At 40.2% G+C, this 26,528-nt stretch overlaps 1 protein-coding gene across 1 annotated transcript in view; it reads right to left on the reverse strand.

Annotated features, from left to right (window-relative positions):
- Dsc1 (desmocollin 1) overlaps positions 1–12,720 on the reverse strand; it is a 32,028-nt gene extending 19,308 nt beyond the window's left edge. Inside the window, exons 1-5 of the mRNA XM_038330884.1 lie at positions 12,658–12,720; positions 10,180–10,264; positions 8,346–8,548; positions 6,921–7,040; positions 5,313–5,468 (exon numbers count right to left, since the gene is read on the reverse strand). Coding sequence (XP_038186812.1) covers positions 5,313–5,468; positions 6,921–7,040; positions 8,346–8,548; positions 10,180–10,264; positions 12,658–12,720 — 627 coding nt within the window. The remainder of the gene's footprint in view (positions 1–5,312; positions 5,469–6,920; positions 7,041–8,345; positions 8,549–10,179; positions 10,265–12,657) is intronic.
- Positions 12,721–26,528: the final 13,808 nt, after the last annotated feature.

Here is a 26,528-nt window from a genome sequence, read left to right on the forward strand (position 1 = left end):
ACCATCACCACCATCACCACCATAACCACCACCGTCATCACCACCACCACCATCACCACCACCACTGTCATCACTATCACCACCATCACCACCACCACCATCATCACCATCACCACCACCGTCATTACCACCACCACCATCACCACCACCACCGTCATCACCATCATCACCATCACCACCACCACCATCATCACCATCATCACCATCACCACCACCACCATCATTACCATCACCACCACCGTCATCACCACCACCGTCATCACCACCACCACCGTTATCACCATCATCACCACCATCACCACCACCATCATCACCACCACCATCACCACCACCACCGTCATCACCATCATCACCACCACTGTCATCAACATCATCACCATCACCACCACCACCATCATCACCATCACCACCATCACCATCATCACCACCACCACCGTTATCACCATCACCACCACCACTGTCATCACCACCACCACCATCACCACCACCACGGTCATCACCATCACCACCATCACCACCATAACCACCACCGTCATCACCACCACCACCATCACCACCACCACCGTCATCACCATCATCACCATCACCACCACCACCATCATCACCATCACCACCATCGCCATCATCACCACCACCACCGTTATCACCATCACCACCACCACTGTCATCACCATCACCACCATCACCATCATCACCACCACCACCGTCATCACCATCATCATCATCTCAACATCATCATAACCACAGCACCATCATCACACTGTACCCTCACCACCATATTTAGAACATTCAAATAAGACACTATTCAGCCTTCCACCGATTCCTCTCCTCTCCCACTAGGTTACATGGATTTTCTTTTCATGAAAGGCTGGTTTTAAAATTTAAGACTAGATTAAAACCTAAAATTATCTATTAGATGACAAATGTCCTCAGATGTGAAGCTGGAGAGTCACTGGCATTTCCCCACAATACCTAACACAGCAACACTGTGCCTTATATTGAACAAATTTTTAAAAATAAAAAACTTTTTATTGCCGGGCGATGGTGGTGCACGCCTTTAACCCCAGCACTCGGGAGGCAGAGGCAGACGGATCTCTGTGAGTTCGAGACCAGCCTGGTCTACAGAGCTAGTTCCAGGACAGGCTCCAAAGCCACAGAGAAACTCTGTCTCGAAAAAAACAAAAAAAAAAACTTTTTATTCTATTCAATCATTTTCCCTCTTATAAAGACAATTACTCCTTATGCTTGAGCCTCCTGTATTAATTCTTCTACCTCATTACTACAGCATTAAGACATCTCCCAATGCTCCGGTGACTTCCTCCTGTTCACCCTTCCAATGGAGATCATGTTTCCTACATGTAGCTTTAAATAATAATATCTTATCCATCGATACTGGGCTGCATATAAGGGACTTTGGACTCTGTGACCTTGTGTCACATGCTATAATGGTTTCAGTGCCATGGATCTGTTATTTTTATAGCCTTCCCCTTTTTAATTTTTCTGGAGAAATATTTTTCCTTCAGCGCTTTCATGCTTTCCTTTGTTGAAATGTCTGTCATCTTGGAGAACTTTCAAAGAGCTCCACCCAGGATTTGGAATTGAAGTCTGGCCTGACAGTGAGAATAACTAGTGTAGACTGAGTGAGAACGCAGGACAAGCAATGACAAAACTGAACAGGCCCACAGGGGCCATAACAACACACGGAAAGACAAAGGACAGAACTCATGTCTGGGAACAGGATCAGCATCACTCCACAGGATGCTTCTGGTTGAAAAGGGAAAAAGAGGCCAGGGTTTTGTAGATTATTTCAAAGGTGCAAATCTCCACCAAATAGAGAGGAATGATTTGTGAAATAATTTTGAATGGGTAAAGAAATCTTGCTTTTTATAAGAAAAAGTACATAGAAAGTGATCTGTCAAAATGTTCTATGTCATGAATCCATATAAGATTAAGTAAATTTAATGATTAAATAATCAAACAAACAAACAAAAAACCCCACTAAACTGTAATAATGGAATGACCTGCCCGGAAAATCTTCAGAAGCCAAGATTAAACAACACAGCATGGGGCAGAAGACAGAACATGAACACAGTTGAGAGTAAATATTGAGTTAGTCCCAAGACTGTCATTCTTAGTCATTAGCTAAATGAAATTATTTTAAATACAGCCATTTATTATTAAAATCTCACATTTGTATAATTTAAATAAAAGTGGATGATCAGGAAATTGCATCAAAGCTCCCAGAACAAAATTCTAGAGTATGTATATTTCATGTTTGCATGTGATATTGTCAATGCTGTGTCATCCAATGTTAGAACACCTGTGTGGTAGGTAGGATAGCTATTAGCAGCCTAAAATTAAGAAGATAGACTTCTGAAGGTTATGTCTCACCAAGATACAAAGAACAATGATAGACATAAGACTGCACAGGGTCAAACCAAGAAATTCCAGCCTGAGAAGGGGAAGTGAACACAAATGTTACCTCTAATGAACAAGGTGTTTGCAGTTAATACCTGCAAGAAAGAGAAACTACGTGTTTTTCAATGGACCATCATTGGCTGTATAAACCACACTCCAGGGAAGACTCCAACCCAAGAGCAGTTAACCAACACAAAACAAAGGCCATGTTTTTTGTGTGAGGGGTTTTTTCCTCACCATTTTGAAACCTTTGTCTTGCTGGGATTTTTTGTTTAGTTTGTTTGTTTGTTTGCTTGTGTCTTTATTTTTTATTTGTGTTGTTTTGTTTTTTAGAGAGAGATTAAATTGGATGAGTAGGGAGGTAGGGAGGAACTGAGAGGAGTTAGGGAGAGTATAATTTTTAATTATACCGTATAATTTTTAAATATAAACAAGAAAGGAACAAATATATTTATATAGTCTTTTATAGTAAGCTAAAAATAATTAAACTGATGTTTTAAAATATTGATATATAATTTTAGAGCATATTAATTAAAACTTTTCCTTTGAGAAGAATATTTTCTATTCCTTTCTGCTTCTAGTGAGTTTATAGTTTGCCTTGTGTTTATATCTTCTTGTGATACTTCACTTAGTAAATTCCAGTTTTTTTAAAAAAAAACATATTGTGCAAGTGGTGTTTCTTAATGCCAATTTAGATCTAAACATCAGAAAAACAGGGTAGCTCTCAAGGGGAAATTGCTCAAAAGCCTAACACTGAATATAGACTCCAAGTGTAAAAGTGGCAAAGTGCACAGCAAGAAAGGAGCTCTGGGCACACAGAATGATGATTCGCAGAAAGGGAGGGCATGACTGAGGAGGCTGGGGGAGGGGCTGTGAGGAAACTGGGAATGAAAGCAGACAATGATATAAATTCGTTGTGTAAACGAATGAAAATGTCAAGCAATAATAAAAACTTTTAAAATACCAAAGAATCTTATTTTAACAATCCCCCCAGCAATATATATAGTAAGAAACAAGGAATAACAGAAGGTTAAAAAGCAGCCCTTATCAAAAGTCTGGCAGAGTGTTAAGTGAAGTAGATCCCTCAACAGCACAGCAAATGGCTTCTTAAGTCTCCAGCAGAGTGCCTTCTGAGTAAACGCTCTGCTTCTGGGAAGGTGCTGTCAAGGCAACAATGGGTTGTGCCATCTCTAGCAAGCTTCACTTGTGTGTGGATTGAAAGGTAAAAGCAGTTCCGGTGGGACTGAGTGTGGGATACACATTTAGCTTACATAGGGAGGACTCTGGGGTCAATCGCCAGGATCAAGAAAAGCAGAGATGAAAATGAAAAGCATGCTGGGCTTGAGACTGCTCTGCCACAGAGCTCTTGCTGGCCTCCTATGCCAAATGCTTGCTTCCCACGCCCAACCCTCCGGCAGTTCAAAATGAAGAAGTTACAGTGGTGGTTGGCTTCTCTCTGCTATAGCTTCAATAAACATTCTTCAGAAAGCACTTTAGATTATTAGAAGTAAAACATGTTTAATCTAGAGAACTGAAGAGGCATAAAATGATAAGAAATTGTCACAACAGCCCACCCTTTGCGCTCTGTGGTGAAATATCTACAGTGGAAATTGTGTTGTTTTAAAACTCGAACTACCTAATGAGTTCTTTGATGAATATTCCAGAACAAACACCAGCCTCCTTTTTGTCTGCCCTTGATTTAGCCTTCTGTCTTTGTATTTCACATTCCCATTGTGGAGCGCCACTCAGATTAGAGCTGGTTGTAGTTGTTTATCTTCCCATCCCTCTTCCCTCTCCTCTCCTCTACCCTCCCCGCACTTTTCATTTCATTCTTCCCTTGCTATTGTGATAGGCCTCACTAGATACCTCAGGCTGGCCTTGAATTCAAAATCCTCCTGTCTTGGCCTCCCCTGTCTAATAAGCCTGGCTTCAAATAGGCCATTCTATTGCAAATGCACCTTCTTGGGAATCCTCCACCCCTCCTTCTCATAGTAGTTAACTTCTTTCATAGGTGGCTTTCTGGGGTCACCAACTCCTGCTGAGCTCTCTCAGAAGACCACTAAGGATTCTTCACTGAACTTCCTTCCTAGACACTTCTCTTGGTTAAATGCCACCAGCAAAGAATATGGTTATCAACCTCCCTTAGTTGATAACTAAGTTGGGAATTGTAAGAACTTAACTAATGTCCCTCAACATCATCCTCCTAAGCCAATGGGGATCTCTCTTGTACACCCCTTAAAGATTAGAATGCTAAGCAGATGTGTACATTTGTCTTTAAGTAGAAGAATAAGACAGATTGGTAAATAAGTTCTAGATGCCTAGGAAGACAAAATGCTATTCAAGGGTTAAATTTCTGAAGAATGGTGAAGGAGGAAGTAGCACCATGCTTAGCAAGACCTGAAATGGTGGACCCAACCAACTTATATACGCACTCAGAACCGCTTGGGTTATGGCGTCCAGTTCAGAACACCTAGGTCAGACTTTCTGGGCATCAGCCCAAGATCAGTTGTTTTGCTTATCTTGTTTTTTAGATGTCATGTGTTTTATGGCATAAAACATGGGTGACAATAATTGAAGTATTTTATTATAGAGAACTTTGAGCCCAAAGAAAATCTTTGTCACTTCTCCAGAGTATACAGACGAACATCTGTGCTTGAAAATTTTGTCATGGTATTTTTACACATCCTTCTCTCCTCTACCCATTGCCCCACTTTGTTATACATACTGTCTGTCTTTCAGCCTAGTGCCAAGGGAACTTAAAGTTTACATTGAATACTAATAATATTCTACATATTTAACAAATTATTAGAACTTAATATTTGTAAAAAAGGTTTAAAATATTAATACATGAATAATAAACACCTACTCTTAAATAAATATTTCAGCAATCTTACCAAAAATTGATCATACTGCTCACGGTCAATGCTCCTGGTGCAATAGATGTCCCCAGTGTCTTTCTCTATGTAAAACAAATTGAAAGGCTCTTTGTCCACCCCTGGTCCACTGATGGAGTAAAAGATGGTATAATTCTGGGCAGCGTCAGATTGAATCTATAATAGGAAGAGATTATTTGGAGAGGAACAAATATATGTTTTGGGGTTGGTTTTTTTTGTTTTTGTTTTTTGTTTTTCGAGACAGGGTTTCTCTCCGTAGCTTTGGAGCTCTGAGTGCTGGGATTAAAGATGTGCACCACCACCACCCCGCAGAACAAATAGATCTTGATTAATATCTTAATCTAGACTCTTGTGTGAGTTTACTTTCAATCACTTGCTCTCTTTCCTTTGCTCCTTCAGCCAACATCTTCCTTTTTTTTTTCAAAATCTTATCTTCATCCTTCCATGTTTGAAGCCACAGACTCTGTCCCTTGTTTGGTCCCTAATGTTTTCCTTTCCACGCCGTTCTGAGGCCTGGAGAGCAGTGTGCCTCTTTTGTCCTGTCTTTCCTTGTGATTTCAAATTATTTAGCGTTGAAAACTGTACAATCACAGGTGATACAACTTCATGCACAATTGTTTCAGCAGACTTCAGATTGTTCCAAAGCTGCCCTATGCTTTTATATCACTGTGTGACAACGAGTCAGCCCAGTTACTAAACCAAAAAGTAGCCAAGTTTTAGGGGATACGTGCTCATTTAAGCCAAAGTTGAGTTATATAAAATTGGTAGTCTTACTCTCTGCAAATGAGTGCTTAGAAATCTAGCATCTAAGGTTGGAGAGATGGCTCAAGAGTGTAGGTGCTTGCCGCCAAACCTGACCACCTGAGTTTAAATCTTGGCACCTACATAGTGGAAGGAGAGAGCCAACCATTTCTAGCCATCTCCTGACCCATACACCTGTGTTTCTATGGTGCATTGATGCTCCCTCCCCCAAATAAATAAGTAAAGCGTTAAACACACACACTTTAAAAACTAGTATAAGAAATGAAGAAACTCTTTGGAATCACTATATGTTCCTCATTGTGATGAATAGATGACGCCTGTACTGCTAATAACTTAAATCCTTCATTCAATATTTCATACATTATTTATTTATGTACTTTATTGGGAGGTGGGGATAGAACTTAGGACCCTGTGCATACTTGGAAACATACTACCACTGAGTCACATCCCCAGGTATTAAAGTTGCGCTTTAGTTGTTTAGTATCGTCTTCTCGTGCTACACCTAACAGTAGGAACAGGGGCTGTCGGACTCTTTCGCTGACTTTTAGGACCCTATTGCTCATACTGAGTTGCTTTGCCCAGCCTTAATACGAGGGGAGGTGCTTAGTCTGACTGCAACTTGATATGCCACGTTTAATAGGCATCCGTGTGAGGCCTTCCCTTTCTACAACAGAAATGGAGGAGTGGATGGAGGGAAACAGAAAAGAGGTCAGGGATGGGAAGGCTTGGAGGAGAGGAGAGAGGGGAACCTGCAGTTGGGGTGTAAAATAAATAAATAAATAAATATAAATGAATAAAATATTTAACACATATGAAATTTAAAAAAAAAAAAAACATGGGACAGACCTGTTGAACGTGTTGTGGGAATGGACCTAATGAGTTCTCCATCAGCGAACACGGAATTGGAGCCCATCTCCTCTTACTGCGTTTGTGCACTGGGTCTTCGGTATGTCTCTTCCTAAATACCTACATTTGATGAGCAATGAAATACAGCATTACTTAGCATTGCTAAAACTGTGGTTTTCCATGTACTGCAAGACAGAAAAAATAAGTAAGGGTGACACATGACAATATCATGGGCAATCTCTAAAGAATTTATATTATGTTTTTTCAATAAACACACACACACACAAACACACACACACACACTGACCTCATACTACATCCTTTTCCCTAGTTCTATCTATTTCCTGATGTAACCAGTCAGTAATCAGAATTTGGTTGGTAAGTGATATAAACATCTTTGTGAAGTTATTGACTTCTCCTGGCCCCTGCATTGATGACCTATTAGCAAATACTTAAGAACCGGCTTCATTTCATGCAGAATGGTACAGGTGAAATCCACGGAAACCCTGTCTACAAATATTTGTGTACCACCACAAAAACGTGAACAGCATCCATTCAAGCAGCTTTTATGCAATTTGGATAAAAAGAATAATGTTTTATAAGTACAAAGCTTATATTAAATTCAATGAAGAATGGTCTTTGCAATCAAAAGAGGTTTAGTTCAGAAATCTGCTTATAAAATTAATCCGTAGTTTTAAGAGTCTAAGTCATTATACTGAGTTTACTCAAAGGAAGATGTGAAGGGTGGCAATCTTCTCATGCCTAGGACTCATTACTCTTAAATACAAGACTGGATTTAAGACACACATACCCAGCCGGGCGGTGGTGGCGCACGCCTTTAATCCCAGCACTCGGGAGGCAGAGGCAGGCGGATCTCTGAGTTCGAGGCCAGCCTGGTCTACAAGAGCTAGTTCCAGGACAGGCTCTAGAAACTACAGGGAAACCCTGTCTCGAAAAACCAAAAAAAAAAAAAAAAAAAGACACACATACCCCCTACTGACCGGGCCACATAGCCACTCTAAAGACAGGGGCCTTATAGAGTTTTCTACTATGCAAGCAGGTCCCCTTGATGAGTGGCATAAGCCCCATTGAAAGGAAGCCACAGGGAAGGGTGGCACTGCGTGGCAGGCTTCATTGTTCTCTGAGACACTCCCCAGCCTTGTTCTTGTTCTTCGTGTTAGCTGTTCTTCCCACCACACCTCAAAATGTATCTGAATCCTTTGATATTCCGACTTTGCTCAAGGGCCATGGTCTTCTTCAGCAATACTAACTGTGTAAATAGTGTATATGCCACTCCCTTTAACAGTCCAGCCCTCAGTTGTGAGAATGTTGAGTGCAAAAAACAAAGGAATCAATCAAGGATGACATTAGCCTTGCAGACGCAATGGGGGCCCTGTAAGGACCTCCGGCCCTTACTGGCTTTACCTTTTTTTCTCTTGCTGACAGTTCAATTTCTATTTCCTTTTGCTCCTGCCTCTGACTGTCTGATAGGAAGATGGAGAACCTCCTCTGTTCAGTGGACAAGAGCAGGTCATGTGTTGTAAAGATTGTGCCGTCGTCTAGAACTCTGAAGGCTGGGTCACTGGACAGGATCAGGCTGGCTGATTTGAGGCACTCGTCCAGATTCACTGAAGGGAGACATTTCACAGCGATGTCAGGCTCAACTGGAGGGGAACAAGTCTTACAGGAATGACAACCGTCAGTAACACAGGAGGAGCAGAAAGAGGGCGTGGCACTGAACACCTGCCCTTCTGAAACGTGGGGGCTGTAAAAACTAGACTAATGGGGTTTTGCCCCCTCTGTTTTCCTTCTTTCCTTTTTGGCAATGCTGAGGATCCAACCCAGGACCTCATCCAGAAAAGTGAAGCCTCTACCAACTGAGCTACATCCCTGTACTTTCATCATGAATTACTTTAAGAAACAAACTATTCTACAACTTTATTGGATTCGGTTGCTTCTACTTTCCCTAGTGTCCACAGGTTTGTGAACAGTCCAACTTCATGACAGTGTGAAAATGACATACGCGTGGGAGCGGCTGACTTTGAGCTTGGGACTCTAATACTGATCCTTTTCTCAAGCTAGGAATTTGTGGCAAAAACCCTCCATCCTGAAGCTGGCCAGAGTTATAAACTGCTCCTAGTGATCCTCAGATGAGAGGATAGTAAGGGACCATGTTTGCAACTGTACAGTGGGCCCTGTTGCTAAGATACAATGCTTGGTAGACTAGGTGTGCTGAATGCATTTTCCCTTACTTTCAACTTCTAGTGGGTTTAAGAGGATGTAGTGACTCCATCATATTCAAGAGCTATCTGGATGTAGAAAGTTAATATATGTATTTATATCTTTATAGATAGCATACGTAAACATGTATGTACATATATAAATATATACAATTCACTATATACATATAATACACTATGAAACAGAAATTTATATATGTATGTATACAATGTTTATGAAACAAAATTATGTATAATTAATGCATATGTAATTTGCATATATTATACACATAATTTAAATATATATAAATTTCTGTTCTATAGTACATTATAGACTTACATAGCTTTAAATTGCATTTATCATAATATGGTGTCAGTAAATTTTTAGATTAAGCTAAAATTTATTTGGCAAAAAGATAAAAGTTATGTTGCAACAGGTGAGAAACCTAGTAAGTTCTTGTGTAATATTTCTCATTAATAATGCAAATACTCTTCACATAAAATCTTTCTGAGTTTGATAAGCTCAGTGCTTAATGCATATTGATGGCTGAGATAGCAAAATGCTCTAAAATCTTGCTTGACTTTCACCAGTTAGTCTGTGAAAGAGACCGTATAAATTCTCAATAAATATGTATTCATTGCTCCCGATCACAGGTGCAGATTTCATATGGAGCATTTCAACTTTGAGATTTGGTTCATATTTCATCAGCCAAGAAACCTGACACAGGGGTTCTGGCGCCTGAAGAGCTGACGTGATTTGAGATAAGCTTCTGGTTTCGATGCTTGCCTGTGTTCAAACCAAGAGTTTTCTTCATTCTGTGATGTTTGTTAATTTTTCTAGCAAGAAGGATACAAAACCAAATTTGATAGTTTAGCTACTCTCAACTACCGTGAATAAAAAGAGAGCTGCTTTCCGGTGTATGGCAAGTTTCAACGCTGAGCAGCAGTTACATAACTTTCGTGCCACAGCTTCTAAGGGCAGCCAACAAGTAATCACAGTGAGTTACAGCTGTCCAGTTCCCATGACAACAGAGTCTCACCTTTGCCTACAAGTGTTTCAGCCTTAAGATGAGCAGGAACTTGAAGAGAAATTTTTTGACAGGCATCGCAAAATAACACCAGAACCTTAGAAGAAGAAAAAAAGAACAAATTCAAGTATCATGATGGATCACATATTTTTTACATTACAATTTTGTCTGGTCAATAAAATTATTAGTAATTTTAGAAACAAATAAACCTTTTAATCCTCTACTTTTTTAAGATTCACTTTGAAGTGATTAGTACAGTCTGTAGAAATCCCAGGGTCATTTAGTATCAATGAAGAAATTAACCAAATAGGACTACAATACTATTATATAACTGCAGCAGAATGGATTGTGCACCATCAGATTTATAGAGCATTGCCTCCATAAACTGCACAGGTCTTCAGCTTGGAAAAGGACTGAATTCTAGAACTCTAACTCTCCAACCGCTTTTTATTGTTATTTTTGCTCTTTGAGGTTACTGTTGAGGAAGTGAGAAATCATTGAAGCGTTTTTGAGGCTCATAAAAATAATACTTAGAATCAACCCGCTGTCATTAAATCATTGCTCAGACTGTCTTAGAAAAGAAAAAAAACCTTCAAAATTTGCTTTCAAATCACCTAGCTACCTGTTTTAAATTAACAGAACTCTCTGAGTTTTAATTATATTCAAGGCACAGCTACTGTTATAGGAATTCCAAGGCACACAAATTATTTTTTAAAAAAAAATGAGTAAAAGTCATGAGCTTGGAGAATTCTACAAAACATTTTTATTTCTTTTGTGGCACTTTATATTTATCCACATTTCTCCTTACTAAAATAATTCCATGCTCATAAAAAAAGACCACAGTTAGGTTTTCCAGTATCACACAGATCAATCTGTGATCAGTTTTTCTCAAAGACCAAGTTCTAAAGTTCCAGGACTCGTTATTTGCATAAGGATGAACAAAACGGTTAATGTTCATATTAAGAATTCTGTGTCCTTCTTCCTTAACTCAAGTCTACTAGGTGTATCATAGCAGCTTAAAACAGGTTGTGACTCTGTTTTACAACTCTGGTAGGCATATATGTGGCAAGCTGCCATTGTATAGGTCACACTTGCATACAGCTGCAATTTAAATAACCACATATGAAAACAAGAGACCTTCTTATTCATTTGGCTTTTTAGAAATAATCATCTCTAATGCCAAGAATTACACTAGACCATGCCTCCAGTCTTGCTGGGGATAAAGTCTAGGTAGGCAATTGTCTACAGGTACAATGTGAGAAAAGCACATCATAATTGGAAAGAGATGCACAAACATATACATTTATATATGAAAATATCCGTGTACATACATTTTATAGGATAAATCTCCATTTCCAAACCTATCCTCATCTTAGATCCTCCCTCACTTAAGAACCTCTCCTCATAAATGCATCTTCCCTAGACAGAAACAATGGAAGTTTCCAGAAAACAGTTGTCCCTCTGCCTCCAACTGAAATTGGGGACTAAATGGCTTGAAAGGAGCTGTGATCTTCCCAGTCAATATAAGAGTCAAGGGTGAAAGGGCAAAGGATGAGCCAAGGGATAAGGGGCTGGGCAGGGACCAGAACAAAAAGCGAAAAGGAACTGGGTTTAACCATATTTTACTTAAGCAGTGCTAACTTTGATGGTCTCTGTGCTCTTCTCCAGATAGTCATAGCATGAGAAGTAGATCATCAAGCCTGCACTGGGAATTATTCATATAAAGAAAATGTATGTGCTCATTCATGAAAACCCCCAAATTCTGAAAACATAATTTACAACTAAAGTATTTTTGGTAAAATAAAAACTCAACAACAACAACAAAAAAAAATCAGGAATCACAGTGCAGAATTTCTAGATGGAGGTTAAAGAAACTTTCCCCATCAAAGGCAAACATAGCAGCATCTTATAAACAGCTCAAAGTGACTACAACCCAAGTGGAAGGCAGCTTCAAGGCAATTCCAGTGACTGACACATTCCTCTTGCTGAGTTGAACTACAACCTCACATGAAATGTTCTACCCATCTTTTAAGGCTTCCTTAGTGAACTAAGAACATCTTGAACATCTTGAGTAATTCATACTGCACCCAGAATTCTCTTCTCTTTTTGCTGCTCAGTAGAATAACATGTTAAATGCATGAGCTTTATATATGCCTAGTATCTAAAACAAATCTCAGAAACGTTTGGACCAAATTCCAAAAAGGTATTTCACCACTCCTTGGGGGCGGGGGGACACAGAAACCTGAATGAGGGATTCCCTTGAAAGACATTAGGACGCAGGTACTGGAGCTGGGAGAGAAAGCTTATCCCTTCCCATCCGAGGTCACAAGCACTTTGACTCTTCTCCAAATTGTTCTCACATCAGGTTTTTTCCCCTCTCTCTATCCTCCTTGCCTTTCCTTCCTGCCAAGACTCACTTTCAAGACCCAGCTGGCAGGAGGAAGCAGGTGAGAGCATGCCTACTTCCCTAATCCTTTGGAGGTTACTCACCAGGAGAGAGAAAAGGAGCTGCTTAGAGAAGGTGCTCCCTGGGGCAGCGGAGGCCACAGCCATCAGAAGAGGTCCCAATGACCGGGGATGGTGAACAGCTACTAGGGTGACCGGGAGAGCACAGGGAGGCCAAGCAAAGGCTGCTACTTGTCAAGATGCTCTGCGGCCACGTTGGCACAGCTGAGGTGGCTTTGGAAGAGAGTCAGGAGACAAGAGATAAGTAACAGGAGGAGGAGCGATGGAATGGCCTTCTTCCTTGGCCGCTCTCCCTCCTTCCAGTCCAACTACCTTTGACTGTAGAGAGGTTTCCTACAAGTGGGGAGAGTGAGGCACAAAACACCCCATGCCCAGCCACTGGCTCCTCCTCACAGCAGCTTTCAAAATTTCTCCTGCCACTTAACACATAGTCAGAAGCAGAAGACAACACCCTCCATCCTCAGCCCTCCTCCCTTTCCCCCCAGGTAGAGGCTGTGAAGTCCTCCCAGTTATTATGTCCTCCCACAGCCTCCGCTCCTTCTTGGCCTTATTAACCTGCCTTGCCCCCCGGGTGCAAACAGAAATTGTGCATAAACCCCATGCAAAAAAAAAAAAAGGATGCCTTGTTGGGTGCATTGGCAAATCAGAGGACGTATGCTTGTGAAATCGCTTCCATCTGGAGTTATCTCCCCATCAAAGCATTCAGGTATAGCCTGTGCATGAAGCACTACAGCTCGGCCGGAGAGATGACATTCCAGCTGATGCCCCCAGTACAGTGTGTTTATCCCCTGTTATTTTCTGTCTCCAAGGAGTCAGTCCTCTAGACATCTCAAGGAATATCCCAAAGTAGATCAACCTCATAAAAACAAAATAATAATAATAATAAAGTAACAAGAACATAGTTTTCTTATTGCTTTCTTTTTGTTACACTGGAAACTTTATTCTTGTATTGTTAGCCCCTTCCCCTGCAGGACAACTAAAGTCTACCCCACTAATCACATGAAATCATTCCATTCTCCCTAATTGTGCATTACAAGTAATACGGAAGCTGACGGAGAGTGCTGGTGTAATGATGTCACAGCATTCAAGTTTGGTAAACACCAACGACTCTTGCAGTGGGGACTTGAGTGTCTTTTCTTCTGTTTTAATTCAGGTTATTCAGTCTCAGTTGTTTTTGACAGTAGTGACAGAAGCTGGGGAGAATGACAAAATATTGCCAGGTATTCGGTGTTAGGTATGAGGATGAAACTAAGTTCACATTTTCTGGGCGATTGCTATAAATCAAGAGCCATGGCAGGCATTTATGTTTGTATTTCCAATAGACCAACAAGGGCTCCTTTGAGCAAATGACAGAACTTTGGGGAAGTAAACCATATCTCTGTGTTCCTGAACATATGTGTAAAGTGGACTGCACATACAGCTTAGGCCATGGGTTCATTCCCCAGCACCACATAAGCCAGGAGTGGTGGTGCATGCCTGTAATCTCAGCACTCAGGAGGTGGAGGAGGGGGTCAGATATTCATGGTTATCTCTGGCTGTTTAGAAAGTTAAAGGACAGCCTGGGATAAAGGAGACTTTGTCCCAAAAAGACAAGTGAAAAAGTAGACAGTGTCTGCCCACCACCAAAGTACTACCTGTCATGTCATCTCCTTGTTTGTTGAGGCTACCTACAATTGTGCAAACAGATGTACACACTGGACAAATACTGAAAGGTTCACATAACCGGCTTTGTGCTCTGCTAAGAAGGAGTACCATTTAAGGAGAAAAGAACTGGAAATCTCATGAATCGAAAAATACATTCACTTTTTGGAGACCGCATAAAAGTTTAAAGGATAAAAAAAGGACAAAGTATTAAAGATTTTAGCACTTAAAAAACAAGGTAAGTAGCAGATCATAAGATCATAATTCAGAGTCTAATTTATTATGCAAATATTGCATAATCTCTCATTTACCACAAACTTACTGTCATGTAAAGCCTCACATGGTGCATGTATTTTTTTAATTATTACCTTAAGGTACATCAAGAAGGCATCTAGATGCCCTAAACAGTATGTTCTAAGGAGATAGGGCAACACATTTCAGAGAAATTGTTTACAAGGGATCAATTTAAAGGAAGAACTACTTAAGACAAAAATTCAAGACCTTCAAACAGTTATTATTTTAAACAACTCTAAGGTATCTCCCAGGTGAGCTCATTTATTCTAAGACTAGACCTGTAGGAATACTGTACTGATAAAGCTAGACATGAGTGGGAGGAGCCAAATTCTGAAGTGGAGAAAAACGGGCTGCAATCTTATGGGGGAAACATATAAACAAAGGAAAACAGAAATCTGAGCTATCGAAACCAGCATCCCGAGTCTTTTGATCTCAGTATACTACAGAAACAAACAAACAAAAAGCAAGAATTTTCTCTGGTGACCTTCGAAGTTGAGTATTTAAAATCTATTTATAATTATAAATTTACTGTCAGTTGTTCGTCTTTTGTATTAAGCATCACATTATTAAATGCCGCTTTTGAACATGAAAATATATTCTCACTACCTACAGAGAAAGGCCTTTCAATTCCATTGAACTTGGAAACTGTCTGTGTAAAAAGTTATTAAATTTAGAAGTAAATTATTTGTGAAAATTACTAGGAATGACTTCTTAAGGGTTCTTACAGAGATTACTAATTAATTATACATAAAATAAAAATGATCACTCCAAATTATTATCAAAACTGTTGTCAGGCCTAAGAAAAGAAACGTCAGCACCCATCCAAGGGCAATTAGGGTCCCCTCCACTTAGCACCCACACTTAATTCAAACTGCTTAAGTGAAGCATGATTTCCTTCATGCACATGCATCGCAACCGATTTAACTAGCATTTAAGTCATTCCTAACATTTACTCATTAGAAGGACCAACTTGATACATAATTTTTGTGTACTATTTCTTGAGCTAGAGGTATTTTATGTTCACAATGTTCTAAATTAACTCTTCTAAGTTAAGCATTTTTAGAATTTGATGTTGAAATACTTGATAGGCTAAGACACTCATATTTCTAAATTATGCACTCTCGGTGAATTTCAATTGAAGATGACACTTAAAATCTTTAATATTCTTAATTGTGTCATATAATAGCAAGACTTTCATTAGAAAGAAATATCTTTATACAGTTCTATTTCTATTATCATTAATAAGGTAAATGAGGTCCTTATAGTTATAGAAATAATAATACTATACATAATAGATATGCACAATATAGTGTATAGAATAAATATGCAATGGAAAAAGGAATAATCTGAGAATATTTTTAGAAGAAGTTCCATTAAGAGCACACTTCTCCACTTTACAGTTGTGTTAACTATGGTTTCTTTTGTGCAAATGAATTAAGAGTGATTACCATTAAACAAAAGAAACTACACTCATTAAAGCATCCACCCTCTATGAAATAGCCTCAATTAGTGACTGGCCTCCAATTATCATTATGCTATGATGCTTCTGCAATCAATTGGTAGCAGACAACCCTCCTGCAATGGCATAGGTCAGGGAACATGAATCTAAAAAAATGCTGAGGTTGGGAACGCCCAGATTCCACTCTCAGAGCCAGATTCAGGTTGGAATGGGCTCAGTATGTTGCAAGTCATCAGACAGTGCTATTCCACATGTCTAGAACTGATGAATAATTACCTATTGTATCCAAAATGCTGCTAGAAAATGTAAAGAAAGCAGAATGAGCAGAAAAGAAAAACTGTGCATGAAGATGAAGACACTATTGGCAAACAGAAAAGGAGTCTATGTATAAAATAAGATAAAAGGAATATGTGGTCACATGCATATTCAGGCATAGAATTTCAGTGTTTCGGGAGTTCAAGGTAGACTGGGATATGTGGAAGAAAACTACCTAGCATCAATTTCTGGCCTAAGGCACATATGTATACACACATGTACACACACACACACACACACACACACACACACATACAAACACACAGAAAGGGAGACAAATCAATGTTGTCTTCCTTGCTATAAATGTTTCTGAGATTACGAAAGATGAGAGTATGTCCTTTAATGGAGGCTGACATCTAGTTTGAAACTAGATTGCATGAGGAATGGAAAACTCTAGAAAGAGGGTAAGCTGGAAAGATATATAACAGGGAAGAGGGCAAAATGGGCTGAAGGGGAAATTGGTCAATGTAGGAACAACTTCTCTCAACAGACACTTAGTGTCTCCTCTCTATGACTCTGGAGCTGCTCTAGTCTTGTCAGAGGGTAATGAAGAAGCAGATGAGGAAAAGACTGACACGCAGTGGGGAGTGGGGAGTGGGGACTGGGGAGCTATAGCACAAGCCCCATGTCTTATAGAGAAGGGAGTCAATAACCCAGCGTAGTGGGGAAGAACAGTGACGCTGTTTGAGTCACTTTCAGTGGAAGAAGCTCATGAGGTCACTTCAGAGATGTGAAGCAGTTAGAAGAAGTCAGAAGAAGAGCAGCCTTCAGTGCAGTCTTGTCCCAATAAGTGTTTTGAGACATTAGATAAACATAGAAGCAGAAAGACACTTGAGAATTTACAACACCCAAATCAAAACATTCTGAATAAGGGACTTGTCTCTAATTGACTCTAATTTTCCTCAGTGTCAATTGTTAAACATCAACCAGCATAACACTGATTCATTTCCTGTGCTTTGCAATAATCTTCTGTCCCCAATAGTGACCTTACACACACATCACACACACATTACACACAATGCACACACTTCTCTTTCCTATAGCATTAACAGAATAAACACGTATGTTGACGATAAGTTAAAAAGTCAGTAGAGCAGCATACCATTTGGAGAGCTACATGACAAGCAGCTCTGAACACAAGGGAGACTACAGTGAGAAAGGGAAACAAAGAACGAGACCCCCACATTCCATCATCCCGAAACATGCGACTTGGCTGTATTTCTTGACTTGATTTCGTTCCACCCGTTTCTGTCTGTTGGCTAAGTGTGAAATGCCTTCTGTAGCTGTATCAGTCACTACATATTTACTTCCTAAAAGAGAAATGTATGTTTCTAGACTTGCATGCTGGTTCTAGATTGCAAATGTTTATGAACAGATCTATGAATTAGGATACCATATGTGTGAGTCAAGGAACAGAAGCCAGCTATTAGCACAGACAGACTTATTTAGGATAATCTGAGGACGCAGACCATACAAGTAGTCAGAGCGCCTCTCTTCTAGATTAGGGAATAAGAAGAGGAAAAGGAGAGGCCGAGTGTGGGTAGGCAGGTGGCTAGGGTCTTCTTCTGCAGACAGGGCTGGCCTTGCACTGTCAGTTGTGTCTCGAGAGTTCAGGATGTGGTACAGAGCACTGGGCCATTTTCAAGCGTGCAGGAAGGGTTACTGAACTCTGTGCATGTGCAACCAGGTGTTCTGGCTTAAGATAGACAGGCAGCTGTTCTACCAGCATGCAATATTTAAACTATGACAATGTAGGAGCTCCACTTCCCTCCCCAACTCATCTGCACTTGACAGCTGCAGTTTGATCTCTACTTGACAGAAAGTTGTTTAAAAAGAAGCAGCTTGAGCAAAGCTCCATTGGTTGGCTCCATTGAAGAGGCTAGTCAGCAGAACGGACCTCCCTGCCCTTCCCAATTACCTCCCAAATGGGAACAAGGATCAACAGGTGAGAATCAAAGAATATGAAGTAAACCGGCTTGATTGCCTGTCATTTTGTATGCAGTGCTATCAGACTCCAAGAATGCAATGTTCCTTTGAATGGAGGATGCTGACTGAGAATTGATGAGGAGGTGTCAAAAGATGAAAAAGAAAGTAATGGTCCTCCCACAGAATATCACCTGATAGGCGCTTTACTGTGGAGAGTGATTGAGTACATAAAAATTTTCACACGCTAAGTCATTGTTTATATGTCCTGTATAGACATGATTCTAGGTGGATAAAACATATATGCACATAACAAATTTATTTAGAATGTTCTTAAGGGAACCAATGGGCAAACTGTGAATAAAGTAGAAAAATAAAATTTAAGTGAGCATGGGAAAGTTTGGTCATTAGAACAAAGCAAAGCAGTCCATTTTGTTCCTTTTGTATGGGATAGCCTCAGTTCATTTGTGCCTTTTGTATGGGATAGCCTCAGTTCATTTGTTCCTTTTGTATGGGATAGCCTCAGTTCATTTGTGCCTTTTGTATGGGATAGCCTCAGTTCATTTGTGCCTTTTGTATGGGATAGCCTCAGTTAATTTGTTCCTTTTGTATGCCATAGCCTCAGCCAGTGTTTACCAGAGACAGAAGTTCAGAGGGTTATGTTCTGGAAGGTATGGGTTTCCTTGGTCCACCACAGACTTACTGAGTCAGATTCTTAAAACAATAGGCAAGGAATGTGGATTTTTTTGTGTGTGGTGTGTGTGTACATGTTCTTATGTGTGTATGTGTTGTGTATGTGTATATGCAAGTGTGTATGCATGTGTGTGCTTCTACATGTAGAAGCCAGAATGTTTTCTTTAATCACTTTTCCACCTTATGATTTTATAAAGTCCCTCACTGAACCTGGAGTTCCTTCCTTCAGTCTAGCTGGCCAACACATCCCAAGGATCCTAGTGTCTCCACCTTGCTAGCACTGGGATTAGAGCCATGCATTGTAGTGCTCAGATTCTCATGCTAAGGTCTAATCTTGGGTCAGTGTGCTTGGGTAGTACCAACCTGATGTCCACGAGTAACCTGTATCAGATCTAAATATTTCAATCAGTTGTAGAGACCTTCCAAAATTATTCATTTAAAAACCCACTTATGTAAATATTTTTTCCAATTGAAGTATACCATTCTGAAGGAAGGTGGGACACTTATAAGACTCAGGAAGTTAACAAAACTTAAAAGACACTGTTTATAGTCAAGTCAAAGTAACTGAAGATTTTGACATGGTTGAACTCCATCAAGGGAAGATTCTGATGGGGGCGGGCATAAATCTAGGAAGGGAATGGAGAAACAGGATAAAATTAAATTATTTAGGAGATCAACCCAGCATTTGGGAGATGAAAGTTTGAGGCCAGCCAAGGCTACATAAGGAGAACTTCTCTTGAAATAAGACAGAGAGAAACAGAAAGATGGTGGTGGGAGAAAAAAAGTTTGGCAGAGACATCATAGAAACACGAGCCTAAGGAGCATCTGGATAGAAGTAAAGAAGTCATGTCTAATGGAAATCAAGTTACAAGAAACTGTTAACAGAGTCGAGGGATAAAACTCAAACAGCTGAGTGCTCGCCTACCATGCAGGAAGTCCTGGGGTCTGATTCCATCACCAGAAAATAGTGCTATATGCCTCTAATCCCAGAACTCAGGAGGTGGACACAAGAGGATCAGACTCAAACTCGAAGCTAGCCTGGGCCATATGAAACCTTATCCCCAGAAAAAAGAAGCCATAATAACCACTGCACTTGCCCAGATTGATGGTTCCTCCAGAGAAGTGGACACCAGCTAGCAAACTAGAAAAGTAATTCATTAACATAGTTTTAGCCACACCACAAAAGTCAAATTGAAAAGCTCGTGAACCAGCTTCACATAACTGGAAGTGGTCAGAGAGGTGTTACCCCAAGAAAGTACAGTGGATGACCTGCTGCAGAGACCATCTGTCTAGGATGATACCACTAGCAATGTCACACAAGACATTTGACACCGCCATCTCAAATCTAGGCTCATAACTTTGCGTTTCAGAACTATTGACTATCTACTGGTTCAGGATACGCAATAGTCCAATTGAAAGGATGAGATGGCAAATTGATATTTGAGATCTTTTGTCATATTCAACAGAAACCAAGGGTCAAAGGTAAGAGATGGGTGAACTAGACTAAAATCATCACCATTGCCACAAACACCACCCTAATTATAATGGCTCTCATTTATTGTTTGACTTCTACACATTAGACATACTCTTAAATTCTGTATATGTATTATCTCAATTCATGTTCATAACAAGTCCATGAAATGGGTCTGTTATTATCACATTTTATAGACAAGTAAATTGAGACCCATAGAATTTAAATAACTTCCTCCCAGTCAGAGAGCTAGTAAATGGTGACATAAATATGAGACTACTGATACTGGCTGAGGCCCTTTGACTGGAATAAAATGTTGGAATCTGGGCTGGGGAGGTGGTTCCATGAGAAAGAGCACTTGCCAAGAATGAGGACTTGGATGTGAATCCCCAGAATCCACATTTAAAACATAGCTATGTTTGTCTGTAGCCTCAATACTTGAGAGGACAGACAGACATCACATGCTTAGTTCCATGTGGTGATGAGGATCAAGACACTAGGCAATAACTACCAACTGGCCTACATCCCAGGAAAGTTTTCTTGTCTAAGAGACATCGCTATAGTTCTCCCTGACATAAGCTGTGGAACCAAAGTTCAAAGTTTCTAATTCCATCGATGTTCACATGAACAGTTGACTTCTTCAGACTTTTTAGTCTTCCAAACCAAGAATGAGCTAAGATGCCAGGCAATCATTTTATAAAAGCTAGTAAATGTTCATAATCTTCTGCAAAGAAATGCTGTGTATTTTTTTATTTAGGCCATTTTATGACCCTTCTATTTCATACTGAATATTTATAAATTAAATGTATTTGAGTTTGTCCTGGTGTAAAGGAAGCTGGCGAATGGAAAGGGGTGAATGGAAGATGACTTTTAGCCATAGTGTTAAGTCTTATTTTGTTCTGACAGAAAGCTATCTCCTAGAAGGAAGTTTCTTTCTACTTTTGTCTCATCCCAAAACACCTAGATATCATTATATACGTGTGTGTATAATATATCTAACATAGATGTGTGTGTATATATAAATACACACACACACACACAGACACATATATATTAATTACTGAATTCTACAGCTCAGGCTAGGGAGAATTGTAAAGATATCCCTTAGACCAGAAAACATCCCTGGGATATAGGACAATTAGTAGAGTATTTGCCTAGTATTTTGATCCCCATCACCATACACACACACACACACACACGCACACACACACGCACACACATGTGCGTGCATATATATATATATGTATGTGTGTGTCACATATATATATGACATGTGTGTGTGAGGGGGAGGGAGAGAGGGTGTGAACTAGAAATATTTTCATTTTTCAATATATTAATTTTCATTCATTTCTATTCCTTTTCAATTGCTTTTAAACCATTCTGAATTGCTTTATCTACCTGTAAACTGATTGCATTTGCTTGGGCCAAAGGTCTACCATAAGGCAGAAAAATATGATGCAGGGTTAATATTTAATCATCAAGGTCAAGAACTTATGAGTAACAATGCCTTGAGGATAGATTTAAAAACTTTGTAAAGAAGACGAAAGGAAATATTGACTTTGACTAGGTTTGTGTGCAGTAATCAGACCCATAGCCATTTGAGTATAAATATTTAAATGAAATAAATTATAAAGCTATGTTTTCCAAGGTTCCTCTGTAACAAGCCCCCTCTTGTTTGCTGATTCAGCATTCAACAATGTGATGATTTAAATGTCAGTCTCAAATAGAAAGGTTTCTTTTTCTGTGTCCCTTTTCAGTTCCTTCCAACTTTTTGTCTTATTGCTGTTCGGGGTCTTTTCCATCTCTCACAATACTGTTAAGCCACTGTAAAATGAAGCCTGTCTCACTTGATTTTACTTTAATCTAGATGGCTTTGCTTCTTCACTTTTAAGTATTTCCTCATTGAACATGCTTTAAATGGAGTTGTTTTTCCAATGACACCATAACCCAGTAACAGGCAAAAGTCTGAAAATGAGCACACCATGAGCTTCCTGAGGATGATGACCTTGGCCAGCAGTCATTCTCCCTGCACAGCTCCCTGGATACACAAAGTATATGTATTCATCTGGGTCCAACTTAAAGCCCATCCCACCCAAGGCTCAACTTTCCTGCCCTCAGACACAAATAGGTCATTGTCTACCCCCCATCCTCAAGGTGCCAAGGGTGTCACACTGCCTCTGACATCTGGGCAGGCTTCTTCTCACACTGATTCTACCAGCCTGGGTCTCCTGCACTGGGAGATCTTTAACTAGAGAATTAGTGTGACTTTGCTCTGCTTTCTTATCCATCTCAAGGCATAATGATAGTCCCCACCTGGTGTTTCTTGTGGAACATGGGATAAGATGTATAAATTATACGGTAAGTGTGTGACTTGAAGTACTTGGCCACTATATGTGGTTGACTAAGCAGGGAAGGAGAAGGGAGGTGGCCTTCTTAGCTGCAGGACCACCAGGAAGCAGCTTTCCATTGTGCTCCCAGTCTTTCCTTAACCTGTCCTATGCCTTCCAGATATTTAGCACCTGGAATGCCAGAACTAGTCTCTCTCTCTCTCTCTCTCTCTCTCTCTCTCTCTCTCTCTCTCTCTCTCTCTCTCTGTGTGTGTGTGTGTGTGTGTGTGTGTGTGTCAGGGTGTGGTCAAAGGTACAGTCTTCCATAGTCTGGGCCCTGCAAAACTACCCTACAGGGGAAAGGGGGTGGGGAGTTATAACAGGTCTCACTGGGAGTTTAGAGAAATGAGCGTAGGTGTTGGGCATTAGAAAGCAAAACAACAAAACAAAATCTTACAATAGTTGGAACCCCTTTGAAAACCCTACAATCTGCCCAGTCAATCATGGGGACAGTTGAATAGCTTCTGCTACTCTCAAGCGCTTGGTCAGGAGTTTCCTCACTTTTCTTTAATCTTTTCTTCTGAGGTTCCAGATTTCTGTTGTTTTCTCTATCTTCCTTTGATTCTATAGTGTTTTACACACACACACACACACACACACACACATACACACACAATGAATCCATGGTTATTTATATATTACATGCATAATTTTATATGTTATATATTATATATTATATTATACATATATAATGATTATTTGACACTGTAGTGGCTTGAATGAGACATTTCCATTGGCTCATGTGTTTGACTACTTGATTCCCATTTGGTGGCACTGTTTGGGGAGGACAGGAAACTTTTAAAGCATGGAGTTTGTTGAAGAAGAAATCACTGGAGTTGGACTTCAAGAGTTAGCTTCATCTCATTGCCAGGTTTCTATTTCATGTTTGCAGATGAGATTTACTCTCTAGCCTTTCTGCTCCTGCAACTGCCTACCCTGCTTCCTCACAATGATACACTCTTATTTCTTTGAAACTCTAAAGCAATATAAAGACTTCTGTCTACAAATTACTTTTGGTAATGATTGTTATCACATCAACAGTAAAGGAACTAATGCATGCACCCTAATACTTTCATGCATGTATTTAACGTGTTTCTGTCATTTTGCCCCATTATGCTTTCTCTCCCCCCCAAATCCTGCTGAATCCCTGTTTCTCAACAGGTTCCCCTTTTGCTTACTTTCATCTTTTGTTTGTTTGCTTGCTTACTTGCTTGTTTTATGACCTACTGAGTTCAATTTCAGTTGCTTATATGAACATGGGTGGAGGCTTATTTACTTGAGCAAGGACAACTTACTAGAGCCTACAATACTGAATCAAATGATTATTCCTCCCCTGGCAACAACAGATCGGAGAGGAGTGGCCTTCCAATTGCTCACCACAGAGGGAGGGGCATTGTGAACCCCTTCCCAATCCATGATGGACTTTTGACTGGCCCCATCTTGTTCAAGTCTTGTGCTGACAACCACAGTTGCTGTCAGTTTGTGAGTTCAACAGCCATACCATAGCCAAAGACTTCATTTCACAGCGCTCCTCCCCAACCTCCAGCTCTTCAAATCTTACTACTCCTTCTTCTGTGACATCCTCTGAATTTTGGAGGAGTGATAGAGAGGTCCTGTTTAAAGCTAAGCGCTCAACAGTCGCTGATTCTTAGCCCATCTCAGCAGTAACCATTTCCCACTACAAACAGAAACGTCTCTGGCCAAGGCTGACATCAGCACTAATTTATGGTTATAAACATAAATATTTATGAGGCAGTTTGACAACATGTCCATTTAACAAAGCAACAGTAGCACCTTCCCCCGGGGCCTATACTTTCCAGAGCCAGGGGCTTTTGACGGGATTTACAGCACCAGATATGAATTCTCTAATGTGAAGCAGGCTTTAAATCCAACCAGAAAGAGGCTGGTTAAGCTTGCGTCACTCAGACCACTATCGCACAGTGAGCACCTCTAGCCTGGCAGGTATGTATCACAGACACAGGGTCTACCTCCGGATAAGCCCATTGATGACTTTTCCCCATTAGACTGCATAGCATCCCCCAGTTCTATGAAAGCTATGCAGCAGGCAAAGGGGCACTAGTCCAGTTCAGTGCACCATTTATTTCTCTATGTCCCACCAAAAAGTGTGTGGCATCTTCAGCAATGGGTCTCACCATCTGCTTGTGGGGAGAGGAGGCAACACACAGTTATAATGAAGGGAAAATGGTGAGGGAGTGACTGGTACCTTAGTCTCCTTATCTATTTCTGTTCACGTTCTCTCGAATCCTCCTTTTATGTCACCAATAAGCTTATCAAGGCATTCCCTTAAACAAAGGTTTTCACTCTTAAAGCAAAGTTTAACTGGAAAAAATGCAAAGATCACCACCACCTCAGAGGTCCCAAGGAGACAATCTAATAAGGATGAAGTGACTTGCCTGTGGAGCTGATAAAATGTTGTCCGTGATAAAACATCTCTTCAGATGCTTAAAGAACGATGTGGGGTGTGGTGGCTCAAGCCTGTGATCCGAGCAAGCAAGAGATGCTGGCAAGAGGAACATCTCACATTCAAAGCAGTTTGGTCCTCATAATGAGTTTCAAGTCAGCCAGAGTTATGTAACAAGACCTTGTCTGAGTGAGCGAGTGAATGAATGAATGAATGAATGAATGAAATGAAACACGTTATTAGGAGTAGCTGCCAAACTGTGAAACGAGAATCTTCTGAATTCACTTTTCCATGTGGATATAAAAGGCTCCTCTTCACTTACAAATAATGTTTGTGCTGTCACACTTTTTCTGAAATTTCTTTCACCTCACCACTATGCCTTTTTATCATTATTTTATTTTTGACACTGCATTTTAAGTCCCTTTCCCCCCTCAAACTTTCCCATATGCCCTTTCCTGCTCTCTTTCAAAGTCATTTTAATCAATTATTATTGCATGCACATTCGTATTTGTATATGCATATACATTCCTAAATATGACCTGTTGCGTCCCTGTAATGTCACTTGTGTGTTTATTTTCAGTGCTGATCACTTGGCACTGGACAACCAATTTTCCCCGGTTGCCTGTAGTTCTTTGTGTAGGGTTGAGGCCTCATGGGCTTTTCCTTAGGCTTCATGGTGTCTTCTTTATTCAACTCACATTTGGGTGGTCATGTTGGTGAGACATTTTTTACAAGTATAGCCTTTTACGTTACTAAGAGACATATATTACAGGAAATCCCCTGATTGGCTGGCTTTTGCCCCTTCTTCCACCGTGTACCCATGGGAATGTTTTGTAGGTGTATCCATTGGAACTGGACTCACAACTCTGTGTATTGATTGTTTGTGGTTTTCTGTAGAGCATTTATATCTTTATCTCTCCATAAAGAAGCCAATAGTTTTTAAAGAGTAAAGGAGCAAATACTCTTCATTTCCCTAAATCCAAGAGTAAAACCCTTTACATCAAGCAGTTAGGGCCAGACAAATGGCCCAGTGGTCTAAACACAATGGATAGTACGTAACACTTAAATGGTTTCACCAGAGTCTTTCTGCTGTTCCAGGTGTTTTACATCTGTTAATTTATTCACACATACACACCCTCACCACAGGTTTGGGAACTGTGAGGAGTGAATATATTAGCAGACATAGGATAGGTGCTTTTATTATCCCATCTTAAAGACAACAAACCTAGGGCATAAAGTGCCTCTTAAAGGACACCCAGCTAGTTGATAATTCAGAAGCATTTGAATCCG

The sequence above is a fragment of the Arvicola amphibius genome, chromosome 5 (assembly GCF_903992535.2).
Source record: "Arvicola amphibius chromosome 5, mArvAmp1.2, whole genome shotgun sequence".
Classification (NCBI taxonomy): domain Eukaryota; kingdom Metazoa; phylum Chordata; class Mammalia; order Rodentia; family Cricetidae; genus Arvicola; species Arvicola amphibius.